At 40.6% G+C, this 22,503-nt stretch overlaps 1 protein-coding gene across 2 annotated transcripts in view; it reads right to left on the reverse strand.

Moving 5' to 3' along the window:
* AKAP6 (A-kinase anchoring protein 6) overlaps nucleotides 1-22,503 on the reverse strand; it is a 296,164-nt gene that overhangs the window by 25,137 nt on the left and 248,524 nt on the right. For both annotated transcript variants that reach the window (XM_056850738.1, XM_056850737.1), the window contains exons 11-12: nucleotides 21,377-21,601; nucleotides 4,274-4,489 (exon numbers count right to left, since the gene is read on the reverse strand). In XM_056850738.1, coding sequence (XP_056706716.1) covers nucleotides 4,274-4,489; nucleotides 21,377-21,601 — 441 coding nt within the window. The remainder of the gene's footprint in view (nucleotides 1-4,273; nucleotides 4,490-21,376; nucleotides 21,602-22,503) is intronic.

A 22,503-nucleotide genomic window follows, 5' to 3' on the forward strand; every position in this document is an offset into this window, starting at 1 on the left:
ACAGCGGACAAAAATTAGCCTGATGGGAAGGGAGTACATTTCAAACCATATGAATAAACTATGTCAGGAATATTGCAGAGATCCAGATTCCAGCCAAAGCATTCCTAACTCCTGAAGGTATTGCTTCAATGCATTTAACAGCTGCTGAGCTGGGTTAGAAAGAAAGGAATGGTGGCTTTTTACACAGATCACATTTCAAGGCAAGGTCAGATAAATAATAGATAATGGATTGAAAAGCCAATAAAAAGCTTCTTCAGGTAGAAGTATTTAGCGTGAATCCCTGCTTACACGAGCAGCTTCTACTTCATGAGTTCAGGAACTCCAAGAAGGTGAGGAACACATCAATACACATTTGGGCCTGGTTAGTTCTCACCTTTCTCCCAGAACCTCAGAGTTTGCTTAGTGCCTAGGGTTGCTAGGTCCCTCTTCGCCACTAGCAGGAGGTTTCTGGGGTGAAGCCTGAGGAAGGCGGGGTTTGGGGAGGGACTTCAATGTCATAGAGTCCAATTGCCAAAGTGGCCATTTTCTCCAGGTGAACTGATCTCTATTGGCTGGAGATCAGTTGTAATAGCAGGAGATCTCCAGCTAGCACCTGGAGATTGGCAACCCTATTAGTGCCCTAAAGCTGTATCTGTACATGCATGTGTTTTGTAAATGGTGCATGACTGCTGGATTGGCTACATTGGGACCACAAATGGATGCATGTTGTCTTAGGTCTGTTGCTTTTCTGATTAGGGCATAAATAGTCTGGATGAAGTATCAAAGCAGGCCCTTGGTAATAACTTCCAATCTTATATTTTCTTGAGTATTTTGGTCAGTTCTCTGGGAGCCAAGGGACTAAAGTGAATATGTGACAGAGATGAAGAAAGACATGGAGACAAAGGCCACTCATCAACTTCAGATTTTCTAGTCAAGTGCAAAATATACAAGTACCGTAATAAATCTGAAGACCAACTGTGTTTATTAGGCATGTTCCTCTCAAGAGTGGCAGTTATACATAGTTCTATAGTTCTTGTATAGTTATACGTAGAAGAATGCAAAATGCCAAGTTTGAAGCAACATGTACAAACTAGCACATGAACACACAAAAATCCAACTAAAAGAATAAAGGATCAGATAGGAAAACTTACAATTTATTGTATGGGTTTCCACCCACAGTTTAGAGATGGTGTCATATTAGCCAGCAGGATGTTTGGGGATGATTTGAATGTGGAAAGATGGGGATTGATAGGGACAAGCAGTTAAGGCAAACAGAAGTTGACTAGCAAGTTCTGAAGCAAATTTTTCTGCAAATCACCATTTGGGAATGACTGATGCAGACTAGAATAGAAGGAGTTGCGGAGATTTTTTGCAGAGCTGAATACATACTGCATATAAGTTTCACAGGCTGTCAATCTCAATAATTCAAAAATCCTTTTCACTTCATTAAATGAATTAATTAAATGAAATAAAACTTTATGCAAATAGACTTTACAAAACGCATGACTGAGTGCTGAAAGAGTTTTGAGGATTGTTCCAGAATTTTAAGAAATAGAGAAATCCTCTGCCTTTTTGAGATATGTTGACCAAATAAAAAACAATCTACCAAGACTTTGTTTTGTCCAACCCACTTATCTGGTGTTGGAGAAGTCATGTTGAATTAACATGGAGCTTATTTTTGCTTCTGCATCCTTAAAGGAATCTTTCACTAAATATTCAGGTTTGCAGAATATTCAGCTATCCCTTTTTTGAAATAATGGAATTGTTAGTTCTAAGAAATAGTAAGTGACTGAAGGTAGGAAACAGCAAATAATTTAAAAAGATCTTTTTAAAAGCTACTAAATGAAAAAAAAATCTTTAAGCTCTATGTTAACAGGGGAGGAAAGTAAGCAATAATAATAATAGTGTGCCTTAAGGTCCATGGAGACAAAAATGGCCCAAAGAAAATTTTGGTATATGAATTAAAAGAACAGAAGGAAGATGGAAGCAAGTCCTGTACTTCCGTAACACATCTAATAAGCCAGGGCAGTGTTTTCACTGTCAGTGACTCTTGCCAATACCAAGTCAGATGCCATCAGCGATGTAAACACATCCCATTTGTTTTCATATATTACAGTATACTGTGGACAACCTCAAATTAAAAAAAAAACTTGTTTCCAGGGGATACTATTCATGTGCCAAGACTGGCACACCATCAAGTGCAGAGAGATAGGCAAAGCAGAGAAAGCAGTCTTGGGATCAGCCCAAGAAATGACTACACAGGAACTGAATGAAAGGAAATGTTGTATATGCCAGCTTGGAACTGGAGGAGAGAGACAAACTAAATTCGCTTCCAAATACATTGCTTTGATTCTATTTTATCACCAGAGAAACCCATAGATGTAGTATGGATACCTGTATTTTCATATTATGTATATGCTTGTAGCAAGGGGCCTCCTCAAAACAAAAGTAATGCCTACAATTAAAGTGAAATAACTATACTCTGAGTTGCCATTTCTCAGGAGAAGAAAAGTTGTCTTCCCTGCCAGGTAAAAGGTAATTCAGTCCAGCAAACAAGTCTCAGTTACCCCAGGCAAAGAGGGAACAAAGCAGCGTGGAGCTTGTGAAGTTCTCTGGCATCCTGACATCAAGAAAATACACAGCGCTTGTAATACTCCCCCTACCTCACCTCCCAATCGATTCCTATCCAAATAGAGCCACAAGACTACTTCGCTCCTGCTGCAAGAGCAGCATTAGCCTTTAATTAGAACATAGTGGCTTATTTAGAGGAGCTGCAGTTACACGCAGCAGCAGAAGCAACTCCCATGGAAAAGGTGAGAGTGGGGCTCCAGTTGCAGTGGCAGGTTACACTTGTGTTCAGCAGCCTGCAGCACTGTTTTCACAGTTGCCTCTTGCCTCTACTCCAGGCACATGAGAACAGTAACCGTAAGTGCTATAAGGTGAAATTAAACTGGTGACCAAACCTACCCAGAGCAGTACAGGTTGTTTGCAGCTGCTGAAATAAAAGCAGAAACTCTATTTGTCCTCCTGGTTGCAAGCGTGTTGTTTTTACAACTGTTAATTGCATCCAAGGAATAGAATTTCAAGTTTTTTGGGGGTGGGTGGGTGGAAGAAGTTACATTGGCATCCAGGACAGGTTTCTTTAGGATTGCACTGTAGGTTAGACTGTTGGTCCACCCAGCTCAGTACTGTCCACTACTCCATATTGTCTACCAGCTGAAGCTCTAGGGTTTCAGGTGAGAAATGTCTCTCCCCAAATTTACTACTTGACCTTCTTCAACTGGCAAAGCATCTGTATTCAAAGCTCATGCTTTACCACAGAGCCACGTTGTTGTCCCTTTCACTGGATGTTGAATAAGATTACACGCAGAAAGAAGTTGTTTAGAGTTGTGTTGGTCCAAAAGTAAAATCCAAACGGCCAAGAACACAGTCTGTGTAATACCTTTTATTAGGGCCAACCCAATGACATATAACAGTGTGCAACCTTTTGAGCTTACCAGAATTCATTATCAGGCCAGATGTTACAAACTTTTTTTGAGGGAATGAATAAAGCACATTTTTCAAGTCATGCTCTTAAGACATGGTCAGGACCAGAAATATCTGTTTTCCCCCTCCCCTCATAATTTTTAATTATTTTTATAACACCTGGCCTGATAAAGAGTTTTGGTGAGCTCAAAAGCATGCACACTGTTGTGTGTCGTTGGGTTAGTCCTAAAAAAAGGTATTACATGGATTTACAAGTAAAACCTTCAAAGGTTTATCATTCTATAATTTAACACACCGTTATCAACACATAATTTATTCCCTGCTCTTTGTTTCTACGAGTCACATTGAAAACTGAGGTAGGTGGGGAGAGAAGCATAAGTATTTAAATAAATAGTACTAGTGGAGAAATGGAAAGTTCAGATCTGCATTACAGAGGTTCAGAGAAGTGATCGTACTGTATCATGCTATGACCTGTGAGAACTATTTTAGTCTAATCCTTAGAAGGGCTGGCTGTCCCTATCGGCCACTGATTTCAATTTTACATTCAGGTCCTAAAAGGGATTAGAATCTAAGCAGTTAAAAAACATAGAACTCAGAGTTTGTGCACAGCCCATTAATCAGTTCATTCCATTGACAGGACCATTATAAGTTTTGAGAGACAAGTTCAGGAACCTAATTATTTGGCTGCAACAGCACCTTCAGTGAAGACATCAAAAGTAAGTTGAAAGAATTTTGTAAACTGGGAGTGGGGGAGTGCCCCATATGGGTGGGTGGGAGAGGAACAGAATGTGAGGCAGATGTCACTTACTGAATCTTTTGACAACTTCTTCTGCAGCCTAGATTGCCATTGGACAGCTTGCATGACAATGGCTTCCCACCTTCTTTCAAGATTTACGATTATCAGCTGCATAGACTGGTGATCCGCATTCAGATTACAGGTCTCTTGGTCATCCAGGAGGTGCTGGCACAAACGCAACACCGAGCCTACGCCCCGGCGTCTCTGCTTAATTTCACAGCAGAGGGACTGTGGACAGAAGAAGGGCCAATGTCAGTGCTCTATATATTCCACTATAATATAAAAATTCAGTGGGCAGTTGTGGAGTCCAATGAATGCCATATACATTTCCTCAATTAAGACTGGTATGACTTGTTATTTCTCCATTATTGCAAGGAAGCATCTGTCTAAATAATGGATTCCCATCAACATTTACTGTACTAGTTCAATATTTACTGAGTAAATAACTTGACAGTGTCTTTTAAGATGAACAAAACCCGTATGCATAGTTTCCATTTGATTCCATACAGAGTTAAAAAACAATATGGTCCAAAGTCCAGGGTATGTTTTTCGGACCTCACTGACAGCCCATTCCTGAGGTTTTGGCATGCAGGGACAGCGGGGAGGAGGCACCACTGCGGCACCCCCTAAGAAGTTCCCTGCATGCCGAAAGTATGAAAAAAGCCTTTAACCGGCTTTTTTCATGTAAAATGGGGCAAAAAGCCCCATAGAGAATAGCAAGGCTGCGCCTGCAAAAAAGCAGGTGCAGCACCACCAATCTCGGCACTGGCATCCAGGACTGAAAGGGGACAGGAGGCTGCCTAATGGCATCTCCTCCCCCCAGAATGCCCCAGGAATGCCTCCCGGGATGCCAGAACACACACACACCCCGGATCACCTGCGTGGGCCTTTAACCCGGTGGGATGCCAGCAGAAGGCCCCACTGGCATTCTGGGGTGGCGCTGCCGTGGCGGCACCAGCATCCATGCCTCCATGTTGGCACTGGGGCCACTAACGCCAGCATAAGTAGCCTGGGCGCCGGTGCAGGGGGCCCGAATGCCAGCACGGCCCCTTCTGGCCTCCTAAGGGCTTTGCCCTTGAAGGTCAGGAATGCACTGTTAATCAAGCTCCACATTATACATTATGGAAGTAATGTGATTGATAGCAAGAACACTTCTCTAGGGTAAACATAGCATGTAGTTGCTGCACTGCCTATGGTGGCATCATGTCCATATGCTTGCACAAGCTTCATGGCCATAAGAAAAAGATTGACTGATTCCCCCTTCTAAATACTAGTATTCCCTGTGTCATTTTGCTCAAAAGGCTTCCCTGGCTCCCAAAATCAGCTTTTTAAGAATCGCAAAAGACTGCAGTGGGTAGGGGAATGTGGGAAAGAGCCCGTGCCCTTCTGCGGTGGGTCTTTTTATTTGTCTATCCTACATCCCTTTGTTCCTGTGCTGATCTTTGCACATCTGCAGCCAACATTAAGGCGTGTTAAGTATTTTTAGCACAGAAACATCAAGGGGGAATATGCCACAAGTGTCTTGGAAGATGAATCCTTCTGCCCTGCCCCTCACTGTGTTTCCTTTACTGAGTTGCCGTGGATGTAGTATACTGCTTCTACCATATCATAGCATGGAAGACTTGTTCACATTCAAGAGCTTACCAGGCAATTTAAATTGTAACTTGATAACATCTGTTTCTCTCTGCAGGATGCTACAGATGAAAGTACATAACCCCATGAGAAAAATCTAAGTTATCACCCCAGCATTTTAGGTTTCTTTTTAGGGAGAATTGTGGGGGAGGGAAGAGTTACAGTTAATATGAATGGCCTCATGACAAATATCAGAGTGTTTATGGATTCTGGTACCCGAAAAAACAACATCTATGTTGCTGATGGTATTTACAAAGGGATGTTCCAAAAACCAATTCTAAAATACTGAAATCCTGCAAGTTAAAAATAACAAGGAAATTAAATTAAGAAGTTTTGTACATAAGAACAGTATTTTTTTCCTGATCAAACTTTTTAAATATATGTGGTAAATGCACCTAATAATGGTACGAGAGTATATATATTTCTATGTATCTAGTATCTTTATTTCTAGTATCTTTATTACTTTTATGTCTACGATTAATGGGAAAGTGATTCTTAAATTGAAAGTCTTCAACAGAAATTATGATTATATCCATAAACATAGCTGAATTATTCACTAATCAGCTTCCACTTACACAATTGGTCTGCTCTAACATTTAACAGATTGCTTATTAATGAACAAGTGTAAACAAGACAATGCAATCTCATTGAGAATGGGTATTTTAATGCCTAAAAGTATTTGTGTTCAAAATGTTAATCCCTATAAGGCTTCATTAGAAGATGTCTTAACATGATGAAGTGCATTTCATTGAAAAGTACACTGCGCCGTATATCAGCAGGTGGACATTTCTTGCAGATGTTCCTCTTATTGATAAAATGCATTCTATAACTGTTTCAATTGCCTAACTCCTGCAATAGTCAAAATCCCATTATTCCTGTAATGAGGGAACTCTGTGCTTTTCATAATTCTGAACTTTAAACGCTGAATGATGAATTTCAAAAGCGCTATTTATGGCAAAATAAACCCAGGCTTTTATTATTCCTTTTATAGTCGGGCTGCATTTTCACAAGTTCCCTGAACTTACTCTTATTTGCTTTTCTGGGTTTCATTACTATTTCCCTACATAATACATGTACATACCAATGAATTAAACACTGGTCTAGCCAATGAAGTATGTGTCTTCAAGTTCCCAGATGAACATGGCCATGTACACACACACACACACACACACACACACACACACACACACACACACTTTATAATGTTCCTGTCCCACACGAGACCACATTTAACCAGGAACTCTAAGTGATGCTACAGCTTCATGGAGGCTGTCAGTCCATATGCAAAACTTCTCTGAGTACTGTGAGGAGGTTTATAATTGAATCCAGTCAATGAATGCTGTCCAAAGCCAGCTTTTAATGCTAGTTTCTTCAGAGTTCAGCAACAGTCAGGAAGATGCCCTTCTGAATTAAATATGGTGAGAGCATTTCCAACAGCCCCACTATACCATAAATGATACACCTGCCCTGAATCTCAGACAGAACTCTCTACAGGATCACCACCATCAGCAGCCAGTATGGTTGGCAATCTGCTCAGAACTTCAAAACTACTGCTGACACTGATCCTGGGCCCATCTTCCAGATACCCTGTCTTTTTTTCCTTGCGCATGGACTACTCTGTACAGTAGGAGGGAGAAAGTGAGAAGAGGCTTGGTCCCTCCTTGTGACCTCTGGCTGTGCTGCTGTTTCCAGCCACAGATGTGTGTCTGTTCCATGTGTCTTCCTGTCTCAGTGTGTTTGCTTGCCTCTGTGCACAAGCCAGGGCTTAAGATTCTGATTAGCAATCAGGAGACTGGTTATTTATTTACACATTGAGCAAAGCTAACTTGCAAGCTAGCATGTATAAGCACTTGATTTAATCTATACATATGAGAGACTAAACTAATTTTGACATTAATGATGGAAACTGTGCTTTTACTCAAATGTAATAATTTAGGCAATGCTGGTGACATCACAGATGTCCTGAGACAATACAAATATAGCTTCCTTGCCTCCCTCCTTCCACTGCATCCTAAAATGCACCCCAAATAGTGCTGCTGGGGAGCAGGGGATCCCTAGGCCCAGCATGAGTGGTGTAAGGTCTGCAGCAGGAAGGGGGGAATCTGTGAAAATCACCCACTCTTTCATCAGGGAAAATTGGTGTTGGATCCAACCTGTAGGCTGAAACGGTATGTTGAACCTAACCATGTAAACATAGTTTTGGGCAGAGAAAGCATGGCTGAACTTGGTTCATACTATGGACATTAGCACATTTGAACCTTAAGAAAAAGTGAGATATTTTTGCTATTCTTTTAACATCAAATGTAATAACAATCATTAAAATTATTTTTGAAAGCTACACACTGGCTTCTATGAGTTTCTCATGGAAATGGGTTTTTCCTGCCTTACAGCGCATTCCTGAAAGGAATGCCTGAGTCAGGCTTAGGAGGCAAACTAGTGGCGTTGCCTCCTCAGGAGGTTTTGGCACCTCATAGGGTTGCACGGGCGATACCCAGCAAAAAGCTGGCGTATCTCACCCAAAAAAAAGGAGCGTTCCTGAGCTGCAATGGCTCGGTAGGCTGACTAATGTCGGCCCCGCCCCCCAGCCGGCACCGGAACGTCCCGGGAATGCCTCCCGGGGCACCGGAACACCTCCTGGCTCGCTGCTGTGGCCTGTGCTGGAGGCTGGCGTGTCAAGATTACGAGGCTGTCAGATTAGTTTGACAGGTACAGGTTAGATCAGATGGATCTAGTAATGATGCAATCAGCCTGGAAAGTCCCTGGAGAGCTAGAGGGAGCTGGCCTGATCTGGTTATGACCAGGAGCCTGATGCAATACAGGAGCCATGTCAGAATGACTAGGCATCTACTGTGATTGGTGGCTGCGTCCACCAGGTGTATATAAATGGAGTGGAACTGAAGCTCTGTGTGGGATGCTATGAGCGGAGAGTGTGTAAGAAGTATCTGTATTATATCTTTGCACTGTGAAATAAACTACACTTTTCTAAGAAGCAGAGGACTTTCTGATGGTGTTATCCTGGACAGACTGCCAATCCGCTGGCTTTCACGTCATGGTGGGAGGCTGCGGTGGCATCCGGGCCGAGCACTGTTGCGGTGGCAGCTGGGGACCAGCGTCCTGGCCTGCACACCGGGGCTGGGGCCACTCACATGCACCTTCTGGGCACCTGTGTGGGCGCCTGCGCCGGTGGAGGCCTTCGTCAGCCTCCTAAGGCGCATTTGAGGAATGCACTGTTAGCCTTCCTTCCTTATAGCTTCTGAGGGCCTTCCATTGAATCCAGACTAAGTTTTCCACTAACAGAAGGCACTTCCATCAACAGAACAGAACTTTCCTGACTCTCTCACACCAGCCCATTAATCTCTCTGAAATGAAGCCCTTGGGGACAGGGGACCACCCCAGGAATGGCATGGAGCAAATCAGAGGTCTGCAGCAGGAAAGGGGAATTAGCGGAAATTACCTCCCCTTCTGTTAGTGGAAAATTTAGTCTGGATCCAACCCCTTGTAATTAACACTGATTTCCTTGTGTATGTATGAATGCTGCATGTATGTAGGTATGTATGCAGGTGTATATATAATATTAAATTGTTTAAGAAGGATCCCGAATTTTACATTGCCCAGCCAGCAGATTTTTAGCAGTTTTATTCTTTTGTTATATGTAAATACTTATTTATTAGGAACAGTAGAAAGTGCTGCTGGAAAGCCCACCTTGTTAAATGAGTGCCCAGTCTCTGCGGTACAACCCGATACATTTGTCTCAATGAGACAGCCTGATTATACGTCCAAGAAGTTCAGGGTGGTGTACATGGCTCCACCCTCTCCCATTTTATCATCGCAACGAGCCTTTCAGGTAGATTAGGCTGCGAGAGGGTGCTTGACCTAAGGCTACAGTGACAGACAGAAGGCAGTGCTGCCCCTAAAAGGTAAAACTGTCAACCAGCTATTTTACACTTGAGCTACAGCATCCAATCACCTTTCAGAGGGGGGGGGGATGGCATGCTGGAGGGGAGCACAGCAGCAGACAGTTTGGGTCTGTCTCGGCAAGACAGCAGACAGTTGAAAGAGTAGCTCTGCCTGATATTGTGACAGAATGGTTTAACTCTACCTCTTGGAGGGGACAGAGTACCTAATTGTGAGGCCTTTCCCCTTGTAATGAGATCTGGTACCGTTTAGTCTGGCTGTTGGGAAAGGGCAGGCTGGTGTGGGTGGAATCCTGCCTCTATGTGTTAAATGATCCAACCTAGTGGCTGGGCAATGAAAGCCAGTTTGTAACTGCAAGCGTTAAAGGGAATTCAAATCACAACCTGAATCCATAACTAGCTTAAGTGCCTCAGCCAGGCTTCTCCTGTGACTGTCTGGAGACCCGTGTTACTGAACTATTCTTTATAAGCAACCTGTAAATACACAAATCTTATTACTTTTATACAGCTCCTGCTTCAGTGATCTCCATGTCCCCCTTGCTCACCACACAACTTACTTCATGGCCAAAGGCCTTTATACCCGCTACCCCAACTATATTTTATAACTGAGGGGAACAACTGACTTGGCCGGGAAAGGTCAGGATAGAGGTTGAAAGAACAAACGAACAAATAAATAAATAAAAGAGCCCAGTTCCCAAAAATCTTAAGAGGCTGTGTGGATCCCCTCTGTTGATTTATAAGAGCCTGTCATAAACATCCAGTGAGCTTCATGGCACAGTGTAGATTTGAACCTAAGTCTCCTGAGATCCAAGACTGACACTCTAACCAATACACCACACTGCCTCTCAGTTGCTTTCATAATTCTTGCTGCTAAGGCTTAGGTCTTAAAAAATTACCTATCTGTACTTCATAAAAGGTTCAAGTAAGATATTCCATTAGAGCCTGAGAAGTACAACCAGCAGTAAGTAATCTCTCAAAATAAAATAAAATAACTCACCCAAACCCAAATGCCACATACTGGAAATGAATGATGACTTGTCATCTTCTAAAGAAAACACTGGCCAATCTGGGTGTTTTAACTGATTCTGAGGTTAAAAGAAAATGTCACCTAATATAGGAACTGTGCTCAGTTGCCAGCAGTGGGACCTAATCTATACTGAAGTTAAATATTCTATAAGCATGCAATGAAGTGCAAGAATCAGCCATTGAAAAATGACATGATTAAATGGCACAACATGCAATCATTTGCTTTCAATTATATCAATGTATCTTCTTCCAAGGAGTCAGGCAGAAATATTGTTTTTTAAATGCCTCTATTAAATTGGGCACCAATAATAAAATAGATGAGGAGTCCTAATAAGCTCATTTGCGTAACATACATCATACACTACAAAACTATTCTCTCCACACAGCTTTGCTCATACATTTGTCTCCTGATTGTCATCCATCTTGGCTGTATTAAAAGATTTTTTAAAGGCATACTGCAGCTTTCATGGCTATTCATTGAAACCCTCTAAATAACTTTCCTGATTAACCCTTGTGCAATCCTTGATGCTAATTATAGGAAAAGTTTGGCAATAATATCTCTGCTGTCAGATTTTATTAGGATGATGGTTGAAAGAAAATCTTGAATTGACATTTTGGAAATATCATCTAATTGCAAGTCAGAAACAAGGAATGACAGTTTAAAATAGATTATGGGTTCTTTGAAAATAGTGAACCAGTCTCCTTCATTTAAAAAGCATACCTTTTATACTATTACAGTCTACCAAATTGCTACAACGATCATCTCTCTTGCCAAGAGCCTTTTGCAAGAGTATAGCATCTCACTGACAAATCTGGAAATGGCATGTGACATTTATTATTAAAAATATCCACATTTCTGATAAATAACTTATTTTCCTTTTTCTCTCTGCTTACAAGTGGAAGAGAAACCCCAAGTGCTATCCAACTGTTTTAACTACAAATTTCTTTTATGTAAGTGTTGATTGCCTAGGAATCACTGCTTCATATTGCTATGAAATCCAAGTAATCTAAGTGTAACACCACTCTTGTCAAATTATAGGTTCTGAAATACACGCGCAAATAAATTATCTTTAAATTACTTGAAAACAATTAAAACACCCAAAGCAAACAGCATGGCTAGTCCAATAAGTAAGTACTACTGGGTATTCATCCCAGTTTGAATCCAGTGGTACAGTTTATGGATTAGAGTCTAACAATACTCCTAGAATTGATGCCTTTCTAAGATTTTTTTGTCTATGAAAGCTATGATTATCAAAGCATGACATTTTTTAATTTCTTGATGCCAGTCCTTATGCTGGGTTAAGTACTTTTAAAACACTTGGTTATTTAAAGACCATCGTTTGATGTACTGCTATTTCATCCATGTTCCTATGTGATTAGTAATGCATGATACACTTCTCTTTCCAAATTAAAAACACTATTAAAATTCCAGTCATATTAAACAATATGAAAATTAAGTTATTCTGAAAGGAAATTATAATACGTTACAGATTGCTTATATCATTACTGAAATGCTGGCATCTTGTCACCATGTCTCCCTAGAATAAAAAGTACACTTTTGGCAATAATCTATTTAAAAAATCATTATTGTAAAGATTCTGCTGTCTGAAACGTAAAGAAGTGTGAAGATGATATATTTTAATAAAATTAAATAGTATTGTCGAAGGCTTTCACGGTCAGAGTTCATTGGTTCTTGTAGGTTATCCGGGCTGTGTAACCGTGGTCTTGGAATTTTCTTTCCTGACGTTTCGCCAGCAACTGTGGCAGGCATCTTCAGAGTAGTAACACTGAAGGACAGTGTCTCTCAGTGTTACTACTCTGAAGATGCCTGCCACAGTTGCTGGTGAAACGTCAGGAAAGAAAATTCCAAGACCACGGTTACACAGCCCGGATAACCTACAAGAACCAAAATTAAATAGCTTTGGGGTGAGGAATCAAATAATCTATTTAGATCCTTTTTTTCACCATACCAGTAAAATATCAAGGCATCCCAGTTGATAAGCTAGTTATTTGTATTGTCCTGCCAAGGACTGAAGAGAATCTTACCATCTGGCTCCGTTCAGACAACATGAACAAACAACAATTTGTTTATGAGAATTAACCATAAATGCATGGGCCTGAACATTCCCACCTTCTCCCTCTCATGCGTGGAACTGTGATTGAAGGCTTCATAGTTTACAAAGTCTTTGATTGAATTCCACTGTATTGTGCTGTCCAGATTTGGGTTTCTTTCTTTACCGAAAATTCAGCCAATTGACTTAATTGGACTTAGAAGGGTGTAACCATGTTTAGGATTGTTCTGCTAGATTTATAACCCAAGAAATCTTCAACCTCAGCTCTGGATATGAAAAATAAGTTTAAAAAAAAAATCTCCACCTTGCTGGATAATATACAAAATTGGCTTGCCAAGTGTACTCATCAATCCTTCTAAGTCATGTCAGTTTTGGTGCTCCAATCTTGCATAACAGGAGAGTGTGCTGGCTACAATCCTCCATATACATGTCGTCACCATTTTGTGTGACTAGATTGATGTGCATATTTTCCAGCTTCAATACTTGTACTCCTAAGTAATCTGTGTTTCCAACTGCAAGTACCCAAAGCAGGAAAATATGTGTCTTGCCTTATTCACACAAAATGGTGACGGTGCATACTGTGATGTCTGCTTATATACCATTGGATCCCCAGCTGTAATGACTGAAAAGGGCTACAATTAATGTGTAAACAGTGTGATATGTATATAGTTATCTGTAAATTTCACAATAACACATCAGGAAATATAAAAACTTGCCCTGGCAGAATAGTTGGATGAGAAATAACGCTAAAATAAGTAATTTAAGAATTTTAAATTCTTGAATATCTTGAATTCAAATCACATGCATTTTCTTTCACACATTAGCACATGATCATAAATGACCACAAACATTTGCTGTAATTCTTGCTAAGAAAATCTAGGAAAGATGAAGTTGTCAAATACTGGTTGAAAAAAACAGTTTTTCTGCTGGGGCAAATAAGTGGTAGAACCTCCTTTGACTGGAGATAATGAGGCCTGCATGGCATAAACCATATGACAAGTAAGCAGGAGTATTTTGTGAGATAGAGCAAAAAGGTTGGCTGGATCCAACCTGTTATCTGGCAATCTACCCATTTCTGGGAGAAAAGTTTGTCATATCACTAAAGAGTTTAACAGTTGACTGTTTTTGCAGTTTTTAATGACAAGTTAGAGATTGGGAAAAGATAATAATTAGGAAGAAATGACCTAAATCATAAACCCAAAAGGTACCTGCTGGGTCCTGAAGCAAGTGGCTAATCCCACACAGTTGCAACAGGGTGGGAAAGATGTAGGGTTGCCAGCTCCTGGTTGGGAAATACCTGGAGATTTTTGGAGCGGAGACTGAAGAGGGTGAGGTTTGGGGAGAGGAGGGACTTCAATGGGGTATAATGCCGTATGATAGAATCCACCTTCCAAAGCAGCCATTTTCTCCAGGTCAACTGATCTCTATAGGCTGGAGATCAGTAGTTATTCCAGGAGATTTGCAGCTTCTATGTTAAAGTTCACAACCCTAGAAAGATGGTAAGTTCAGAAGTGAAAGCAAACCTGCTAAGGTGGGCCAGCCTTAAATAGCACTATTCAATGCACTATTCTTCAGGCTATACAAGGTAGCTGTTAAGTCCCCACTCAGAGTCTGCTGGTCTTCAAATCTCCAAAGGGGGGGGGGTAGGAAGCAAAAGCACCCCCATTGTGACAGTATGGGAAATATGCCTCTCTTGACAGAACAGTGAAGAGTTTCTAAATTTCACGACTGAAAGACTCTGTCAACCAATATAGCCTCTCAACACATAGCTGCCACTGGAAAATATGCAGTTTTTGCTCCAGTTCTAGCAGAAACTTCTGAGGGAATTGTTTATGGCTGGCTTGCAGTCAGCTCTGCATGGATTGGATTTTAGCATGTCATCTCAGCTGGACATAATGGCATACAAAATGTCGACACATACAGAGAATGGTGTACAGTCAAATGACCCCTCAGTGTGATCTGTTGGGGTTACAATTCAACAGACCCCGAGGGTCTTAGAGCAGCTTTGGATTGGGAGAAGAGAGGAACAACAAAGGCAAGCTCCTCATTCTTTGGTTCCCCATAATAAAATGTTAATACTTCCCCTTTGCAGTGAGTTGTGCGTACCATTGGAAGTTTGCACATCTCTCTGCAGAAAGAGATGTAGCTGTAGGTGGTGTAGTGAAATTCCATTCCTTGTCCCCAGGCTCCACCTATTTCTGTAAACATCTAGAGCCACTCTGTTTAAAAAAACAAACAAACTATGGGTTGGATGCAACCAGTTTTTTCCACTGGTGAAAATGAGAGGAAGGAATCCTCTTTGACCCCCCCCCCCCAAAGCTGGTCTGGGGATTGTGGTGGGATGGGGTCTGTAGAGAGGAAGGGAATTAGGTATGATTGAGTTGAAAAGCTGGCTGGATATACCCTCGTGGATTCTAATCAATATTACAAAATTATGAAGACTGGTATGTTGCTTGTGAGGTGTGCTGTCCTGTAACTGATGCAAGGTCAAGGAGAGTTAATTCTGAAAATTACAGAAAACTGCAAGAAAATTTTACAAATATTGAATGTACACACACACACACACACACCCTCACCAGGCCATTTGTGATTCATGCTGATTTTTATAAATTTCAGTGCTTCTCTGGTTATAAACATTTACAGCATCTAGTTTATTGTTGTTGTTTCCTGTTTTATTAGTTTATCTGTTTACAGTGAAGGACTATATAGACAATTACCTTTAAAATATGCTGTGCAGATCATGTGCAGATCTTCCTGTGTGACAGCTGCACATTTCTCTGTTATATCGCATGTGTATGTCCTGGGGAATATGACTTCCCAAAATATACCAGACTTGTATGAACACTGCAAATCAGGTGTGTCAAATACAATGGTATATTTATTATTACATTATTTCAACCTTCCTCCAAGAAACTCTGAATTATATATTTGGAGGTTGTCAGAATAACTCTAGTGACTGGGTCAACTAAACTTCACCACTGAGTGAGATCTTGCCTCCTCTGCTCAGCTCTGGTACTCTATTCCCAACTGTGCAGTGTGCAAGATTTTTACCAACAAGTTCTCTGACCAAGAATGTGAAACTTAACCACTAATTATAAGTTCCATTAAAGTTAAAAAAAATTTTTTTTCAACTCAGAAAGGTAATTTTGTGAGTTATGGGCTGGATCTTATGGAGAGTTTGCGCAACCAAAAAATCTCGTAAAAGCACGTCAGTTACATTTCTGCAGGATTTAACTCAATGACTCTAGAAAGTACAAATGCTTTAAAATGCAGCAACTACTTGCTTCTGCTATAGCAACAAAATGAGAGTAGGTGGGAGTATGATATAATCCCACCTCAGTTTAATAAATTTTGAGAGGAAAGAAGCTTTAGAGGCCCTGGAGGTGCTGGAGACTGAATCTGGAACCTTGTTAACAAAAAACAGGTGATCTGTCACTGAGGTATGACCCCTCCCCTAAATTCTTCATAAGTCTACATGAATTGTCCAATATTTCCATCACCCATTTATAATAAGCCCAGTTTGCTTCTAATTCTTATAAGGAGACTTTCCGATTACTAGAATTTATATTCTCCTTATATCAAATTTAAAGGTGATGGTTGATCTCCTACTTTGCTTGCCAAGAACATTTTCACTCAGACAAGATTAACAAAGTGGAGTGCAAAGACACCTGAAGTCACCTCCCAATTGTTATATATGAACTTTGTTTACATCTTCTTTATGTATATGAAGCCCATCCATTTAATTATTACTTATCTGTAACTAACAGAATATCAGTAGTATAGTTCATTCCCTTGATGTTAGTCCTTTTTAAACTGAGGTTAATATAGGATTGGGGTGGGGGATTGCCCACTTTGGGGGCCCCTCCCCCAGTGCTATCCAGTTGGCAAGCAGGGGTCTTACCAGGTGCAAAATGAGGCCTAGGCCTCAACTCTATCAGTGTGTTGACATTACTTCTGGAAGTGACATCATCTGGAAGTGACATCATCATGTTGCCGATGACGTGGGAGATGCTCTGGTATTTGGGCAAAACTCTAGGGTAAAAACAACTTCTACCAAAAAGCTTTTTGCCCAAATACCCTCCCACATTGTCGCCGATGTGATGACATCACTTCCAGAACAACACACCACTGGCGTCACATTTGCTCCTGGATATGGCTTGACAGTTGCCCCACATTTGTCCGTATCTTTCCTTGCTTGGATCCAAGCAAAACATACTTTGTGTAGTTCTACTCGTTTAAGGGCTGCAGCAACACACATGCTTTAATATGATTTTAAAAATAATAATAACATGCACATGAAACATATAGCAGATGGTTTGGGTGATTTTATTTAATTTGCTTTTGAAATTTCATTTTAAGAAATACCTTGCTCTATTTCTTGTGCACATGGAAAAGATAGCAGAGATACACAATGCAAGCAGAGAGGGAGAAAGAATTTTTGTGCTTGTACTTGGTCAAGAACTATTAAACACACTGCAGCAATGCTTAGCTATTATCTATAAATATTATCTATGGGCACAAACGTGTTGAAGAAATGAGATTTTTTTCATGCTTTCCCCACTTTCTTTCTGTTGCCCCTACAGGTTCTTGGCAGAGAAAGATGTTTAGGGATAGGCAGCTTCGCTTGGTTCAATCCAACTGTGTGATTCATGCTGCTTTTTTATTACACATTAGTTTATGAAATGTCAGTGTAGACATGGATTACCATATCTAGGTGAACCAGATTATATGGCAGAAAGTAATATTTGGAATAACATTTTGGTTCAATGATACCTCCTTAGAATAACTTCACCTGGCTCACTCTTCTGCTACCTACTCTAGATTGTTTTCCATTGTTGCTTCCCCCCATGACATGGACTTCCAGAAGCAACCGAGGTCCCAGATATTTTATTTTTGAAGGAGTTCCATTGAGGGCTTCATGTTGAAATGGTTTGGAGTCTTATTGTATTGTATTAGTTTGCTGAACATGGTGCACACTGTTTTGAAGTCTGTTACAAGTTTCTATGCAAACCTTATTGTTTGATTCATTGCAAGTGTGGGGAACACTCATTTTTAATTACTTAAATAAAAGGATCTGTTGATACCTGCCAATTCTTCTCAATATGAAAGATAGCTTAAAATCCACCTCTCACACAATATCATGTTCTAATAGTTCTTGTTCTTCAATACCATTTACAACTTCCTGCATATAATCTGTTCAGGAGCTGGCTACTTTTCAGCTATGCTACTGGAGATAAAAACATAGGATCTGAACTCAAGTTTCCAGATTCTCTGATAGGTACTTCACAGGACATATTAATTTTCAATAGCAACAAGTATTGCAACTGTTCCCTATTGACCACTAATGTCAATTATGCTTTGAGGGCTCTCAGATCTCAGAAACAATTTGTATGAATCAAACATATTTGTTAGGGGAAACTTTCATTTGTATCTAAGGTCAGATTGTCAAAGAGTAGCATTCCAAATGTCATATAAACAATCTCTTAAATGTGTTCAACACCAGCTATTAAAAGCAACATGGGCTCTTAAGAGCATTAAAATTGCTTTAACAGATGTGATGAGGACTCTACTGAAGACATCTGTAACCTATGAGAAGTTCAAGTGAAATTTGCTAATCTTTTTGTTTTATTTATTGATGTATTTTATTTTCCACTTTCTTCTCCCTCTGTCTGCTTAGGCTAGGGAAGAGGGTGGGGTTTATGGGTGGAAGAGGTTGCTTGATAGTACGTATTTTACATAATATGTTTAAAAAACAACAGTAACCATTAAATTAGAAACTACTGTCTACACTAGTGGCAGTGATTTCCACAGAAGTAGCATTCACGGCATTAGCAGCCATGGATTTTTTTGCCCTGGCCTCTTTTTTCAAATGAGGCATGGAGCAACATTACTCAGGGCTAGAAACATTCCAACGAATGGGGAATGGCAGCAAGGTAGCTATTTAAGCAAGCCACACTCCCTTCCAGGCAAGCTTTATATGGCACCTACCCATCCTCCTGTGGGATTCAGTGGGAATAGCCAATTGCTTGTAAAAGGGCCAAGCAGGATTTTTGTTTGTTTGTTTCCCCTGATGGGTAGTTGAGGAAACCATTTCTGCCTGCATCCCAGTGTCACTATAATGTGTGTGTGTGTGAGTTTAGATTAAACATGCCTGGTCTTTGACTAGTTGAAAGGAATAGGTCAGATTGGTCATGACAGGTGGAGATAATTGGCAAACACCCAGAGGCATCATGTCCTGAATGGCCCTCCACATTCCTTGGGTGGGATGGAATGGAGTGCCCTTGGTGACAAGCAGCATTGTTCCAAACCTGGTAGTGGCCTTATGATGCACTGGGGGAGGGCATGAGGCATCCAGGCAAGGATGAGTCAGGCCGGCAGAATCACTGTCCAACTTTGGAGCCAGGGTAGATCTGCCCAACAAAGGCTGCCATTGGCAGACTGCCTAGCTCAACCCCCCTTAAAATATACTAGCCTATTTTAATAAATTATGATGTAGATCAGCCATTTACATAAACTAGTTAAACCCCCACTGTTATTGCATGTACTTTATTTGAGGGGTGCCTAGGCAATTCGTACCTTGTCTACACAGGAAAATGTATAGCAAGAGGATGGGCAAGAGGATGGGTAAGCAATGCCAATGATGCAAACACATAGAAAATGGCTGTTGCATCAAAGAGAAACATCTCTTTGTTGAGTAGAGCACTGGATAAGACATTTAAGAGCAGCTTTGTATATGATGGAAATGCAGGGGGAACAAGAAATATTTCAGGCTTTCGATTTCTGTGCTTCTCATTTATGTATCTTTGGCAAATTATTGTTTGTTTGTTTGTTTACATTATTTATAGTCCACCTTTCTTGCCAAAACTCAAGGTGGATTACCCAGAATAGGTGAGAAAATGCCAAAGGATGGGATATCCAATATACAATGCAATAGGATTTGACTTGTAGAAATCTGGAACCAACGACTGATCAGAAACAATGGTGAAGCAAAGCATAAGTGTTAACATGACACATTAAATGATGCAAAAATCACATAATAGGAAGCTACCTACAGCAACAGATATTATGAAGAACATGCAGTGGTGTAGTATACAGTCCCTAACCCTTTGCCCCAAGTTTCTTTCTTAAGCTTTCAAATTATGGAAACTTTCATGCTAAAGTTCCATTCCAGATGTGACTAAGAAGTACAAAGACAGGACAGTCAAGGTACTTCTGCTTCCATCCCATCCCCTCACTCCAAGCTGCAACACAGATCAAAACTAAGCCTTCAACAATAAACTTCGACAAATTAGGAATATGGAAATGGAAAAAGTACAGTATTTTGTCCAACATATGCTTTCTTCCTCAAAATAGCTATTTCTGAGTGTACCAAAACAACAACAACAAAAACAAGACCTTAATCCCAAACAAGTACCAGGGTTCTTTGAAGGAGACAAGTGGCATATATCAACCTCTGTTATAAATCTGGACTCAAGACATTGTTTGGAATCAACATGAAGAGCTATAGCTACAATCGAGTCCATGCCAGGATATTAGCTGTTGCTTGGAAAACATAATGTTGCAACAGGCAATAAGGTATCTGAACAGCACTCAGAATCAGGGATGCACACAATTTTGCAAAAATCACAGCTGGCATCCTAACAGTGTATTCCTGAAGAGGGGGCGTGAATGGTCATAGGAGGTGATGCGATCCCTACTCTGGCGTCTGTGCCACTTGTGCTGTGCAAACTGGCACAGACGGCGGCGTAGTGCCACTTACATAGCCCCCCTGGACCCCGTCGACGTCCTCCCAGTGCAAGTCCTCACGCTGGTGTCCCAGGAGGTGTTCCAAACCCCTTTCACCCTGGGAACACCTCCCAGGATGGCCCGCTTTCCCCTATGGGGGGGGGAAAGCCCTTTTTCTTATTTTTATTTCAGAAATAAGGCTTTCCCCCCCTCCACAACGGGTGAAAGCCTCTGAGGAGGCTTCTCAGGTGCGCCGTACCAGCCGCCGCAGTCCCCCCCCCCACAGGAATGCACTGTAACTTAAACTTTAAAAAAACCCTATATTTGCTGAATTGAGGTTTTCTTTTGACTTGAAAGATTTGTTTGCAAGCAGTTCTGCATGTGCAGACTGATAGCATTTGGCATGGTGGCCAGGTAACTGCTGTTCATGCATGCTTCATGACTAGGCCCCTGGGTCACCATGAGATGTCTTTTAAAAGCAGCTAAGTTGGACTGTATATACTGCTTAAAGAATTTAAATATCAGGCTGAAATGATTTTAATCCTTGCAATTTTTATGTACAGAAATAATTAGCCTTAAAATTAACTTCTATTGTTTTAAAAAACAACTTCATTGTAGAAACATACATAAAGTATATTCACACATAGTTATTTCTGCAAGGATAGGGGACTAACACAAATACTTCATATTTTATTTTACTCTAAAGAGCAAGCCTTGCATCAATGCTGTGGGCTTTTTTTTATTACCTTAAAGTATTGCAGTTGTTTCTCGGCATTCATTGTTCCTTCACTTTCTTGCCTCAGACAGGAATTGAAGATAAAAAGCTCGGTATCTCTCAGCCACCCTTTCAGCTCTTTGATCCTGACCTCCAGCTGCCTTACCAGGCTGCCGCTTTCAGGCGAGAGCAGGTCACGTGGACCTAACCCACTGTGCCCTACCATTGTGTCTTGGATCTTCTCTCCTAGGGTTTTCTAATGCAACAGAGAAAGAAACCATAGATTAGTCTTATGTTCCAAAGAATGTGTATCAGATAGCTGGCCAGAAGTACCTTTATCTAGATGGTAACAACATTAGTCATTTTAATTCATTATTTAGGTGGTTTACAGTGCAATTCTATGCAGAATTATTCCAGTCTATGCCCACTGATTTCAATGGGTTTTAGACTGGAGTAACTCTGTATAGGATTATACTGCCGGTACCTTGCTCTGGGTAGACAGTCATTAAGAGCTAACTTGCATACTGCCACTTGCTAAGCCATTATGTCTGATCTCATACATTTAATTGAAGTATTCTGAAGGGAGAAAGGATAGTTTGCTTCTTTCAGGCAACTATATCATCCTACCAAACGGCAAGGAGAACTTTGCATGCCAAGAGGTAAAATGGTTGTCTTGTATCCCCTCTTACATTCTCAAAATGATCAATGACAAAAGATCTATTTCCTGGGTCAGGTCCTTATTCTTTTGTTTACTTAATATCCCTTGTAAACAAGATATATAAAACCATGCAGAATTATCATTGGTTCAGTGGATACTAACAGTGGATCTACGACAATTTTAGAATGGTAGGGCAAAAAGATTCAAATAAAAGCTGATGTTAAAATCCATTTTATAATATATTCAGTCTGCATTTTAAAATAAATTGAAATATTGTAATCATATTTAAACAATTAATTTGAATGTATTTATTTGAATGCAATGTAACAGTTGAAAATGCATACGTTTTAAAAGGTGTCTATCGTGTATTTGCATGTTTCTTTATATGTGTTGAACTAAGATAGGTGCAGTAAGACAGTAGCAATAAGGTAATGCAATGGTTTGGTGTCAAAAGGAGCTGTAGGGCCAAGCTACACTGCAGGTGGATATGATTTTACTTA

The sequence above is a fragment of the Euleptes europaea genome, chromosome 6, assembly GCF_029931775.1.
Source record: "Euleptes europaea isolate rEulEur1 chromosome 6, rEulEur1.hap1, whole genome shotgun sequence".
NCBI classification, from domain to species: Eukaryota; Metazoa; Chordata; class Lepidosauria; order Squamata; family Sphaerodactylidae; genus Euleptes; species Euleptes europaea.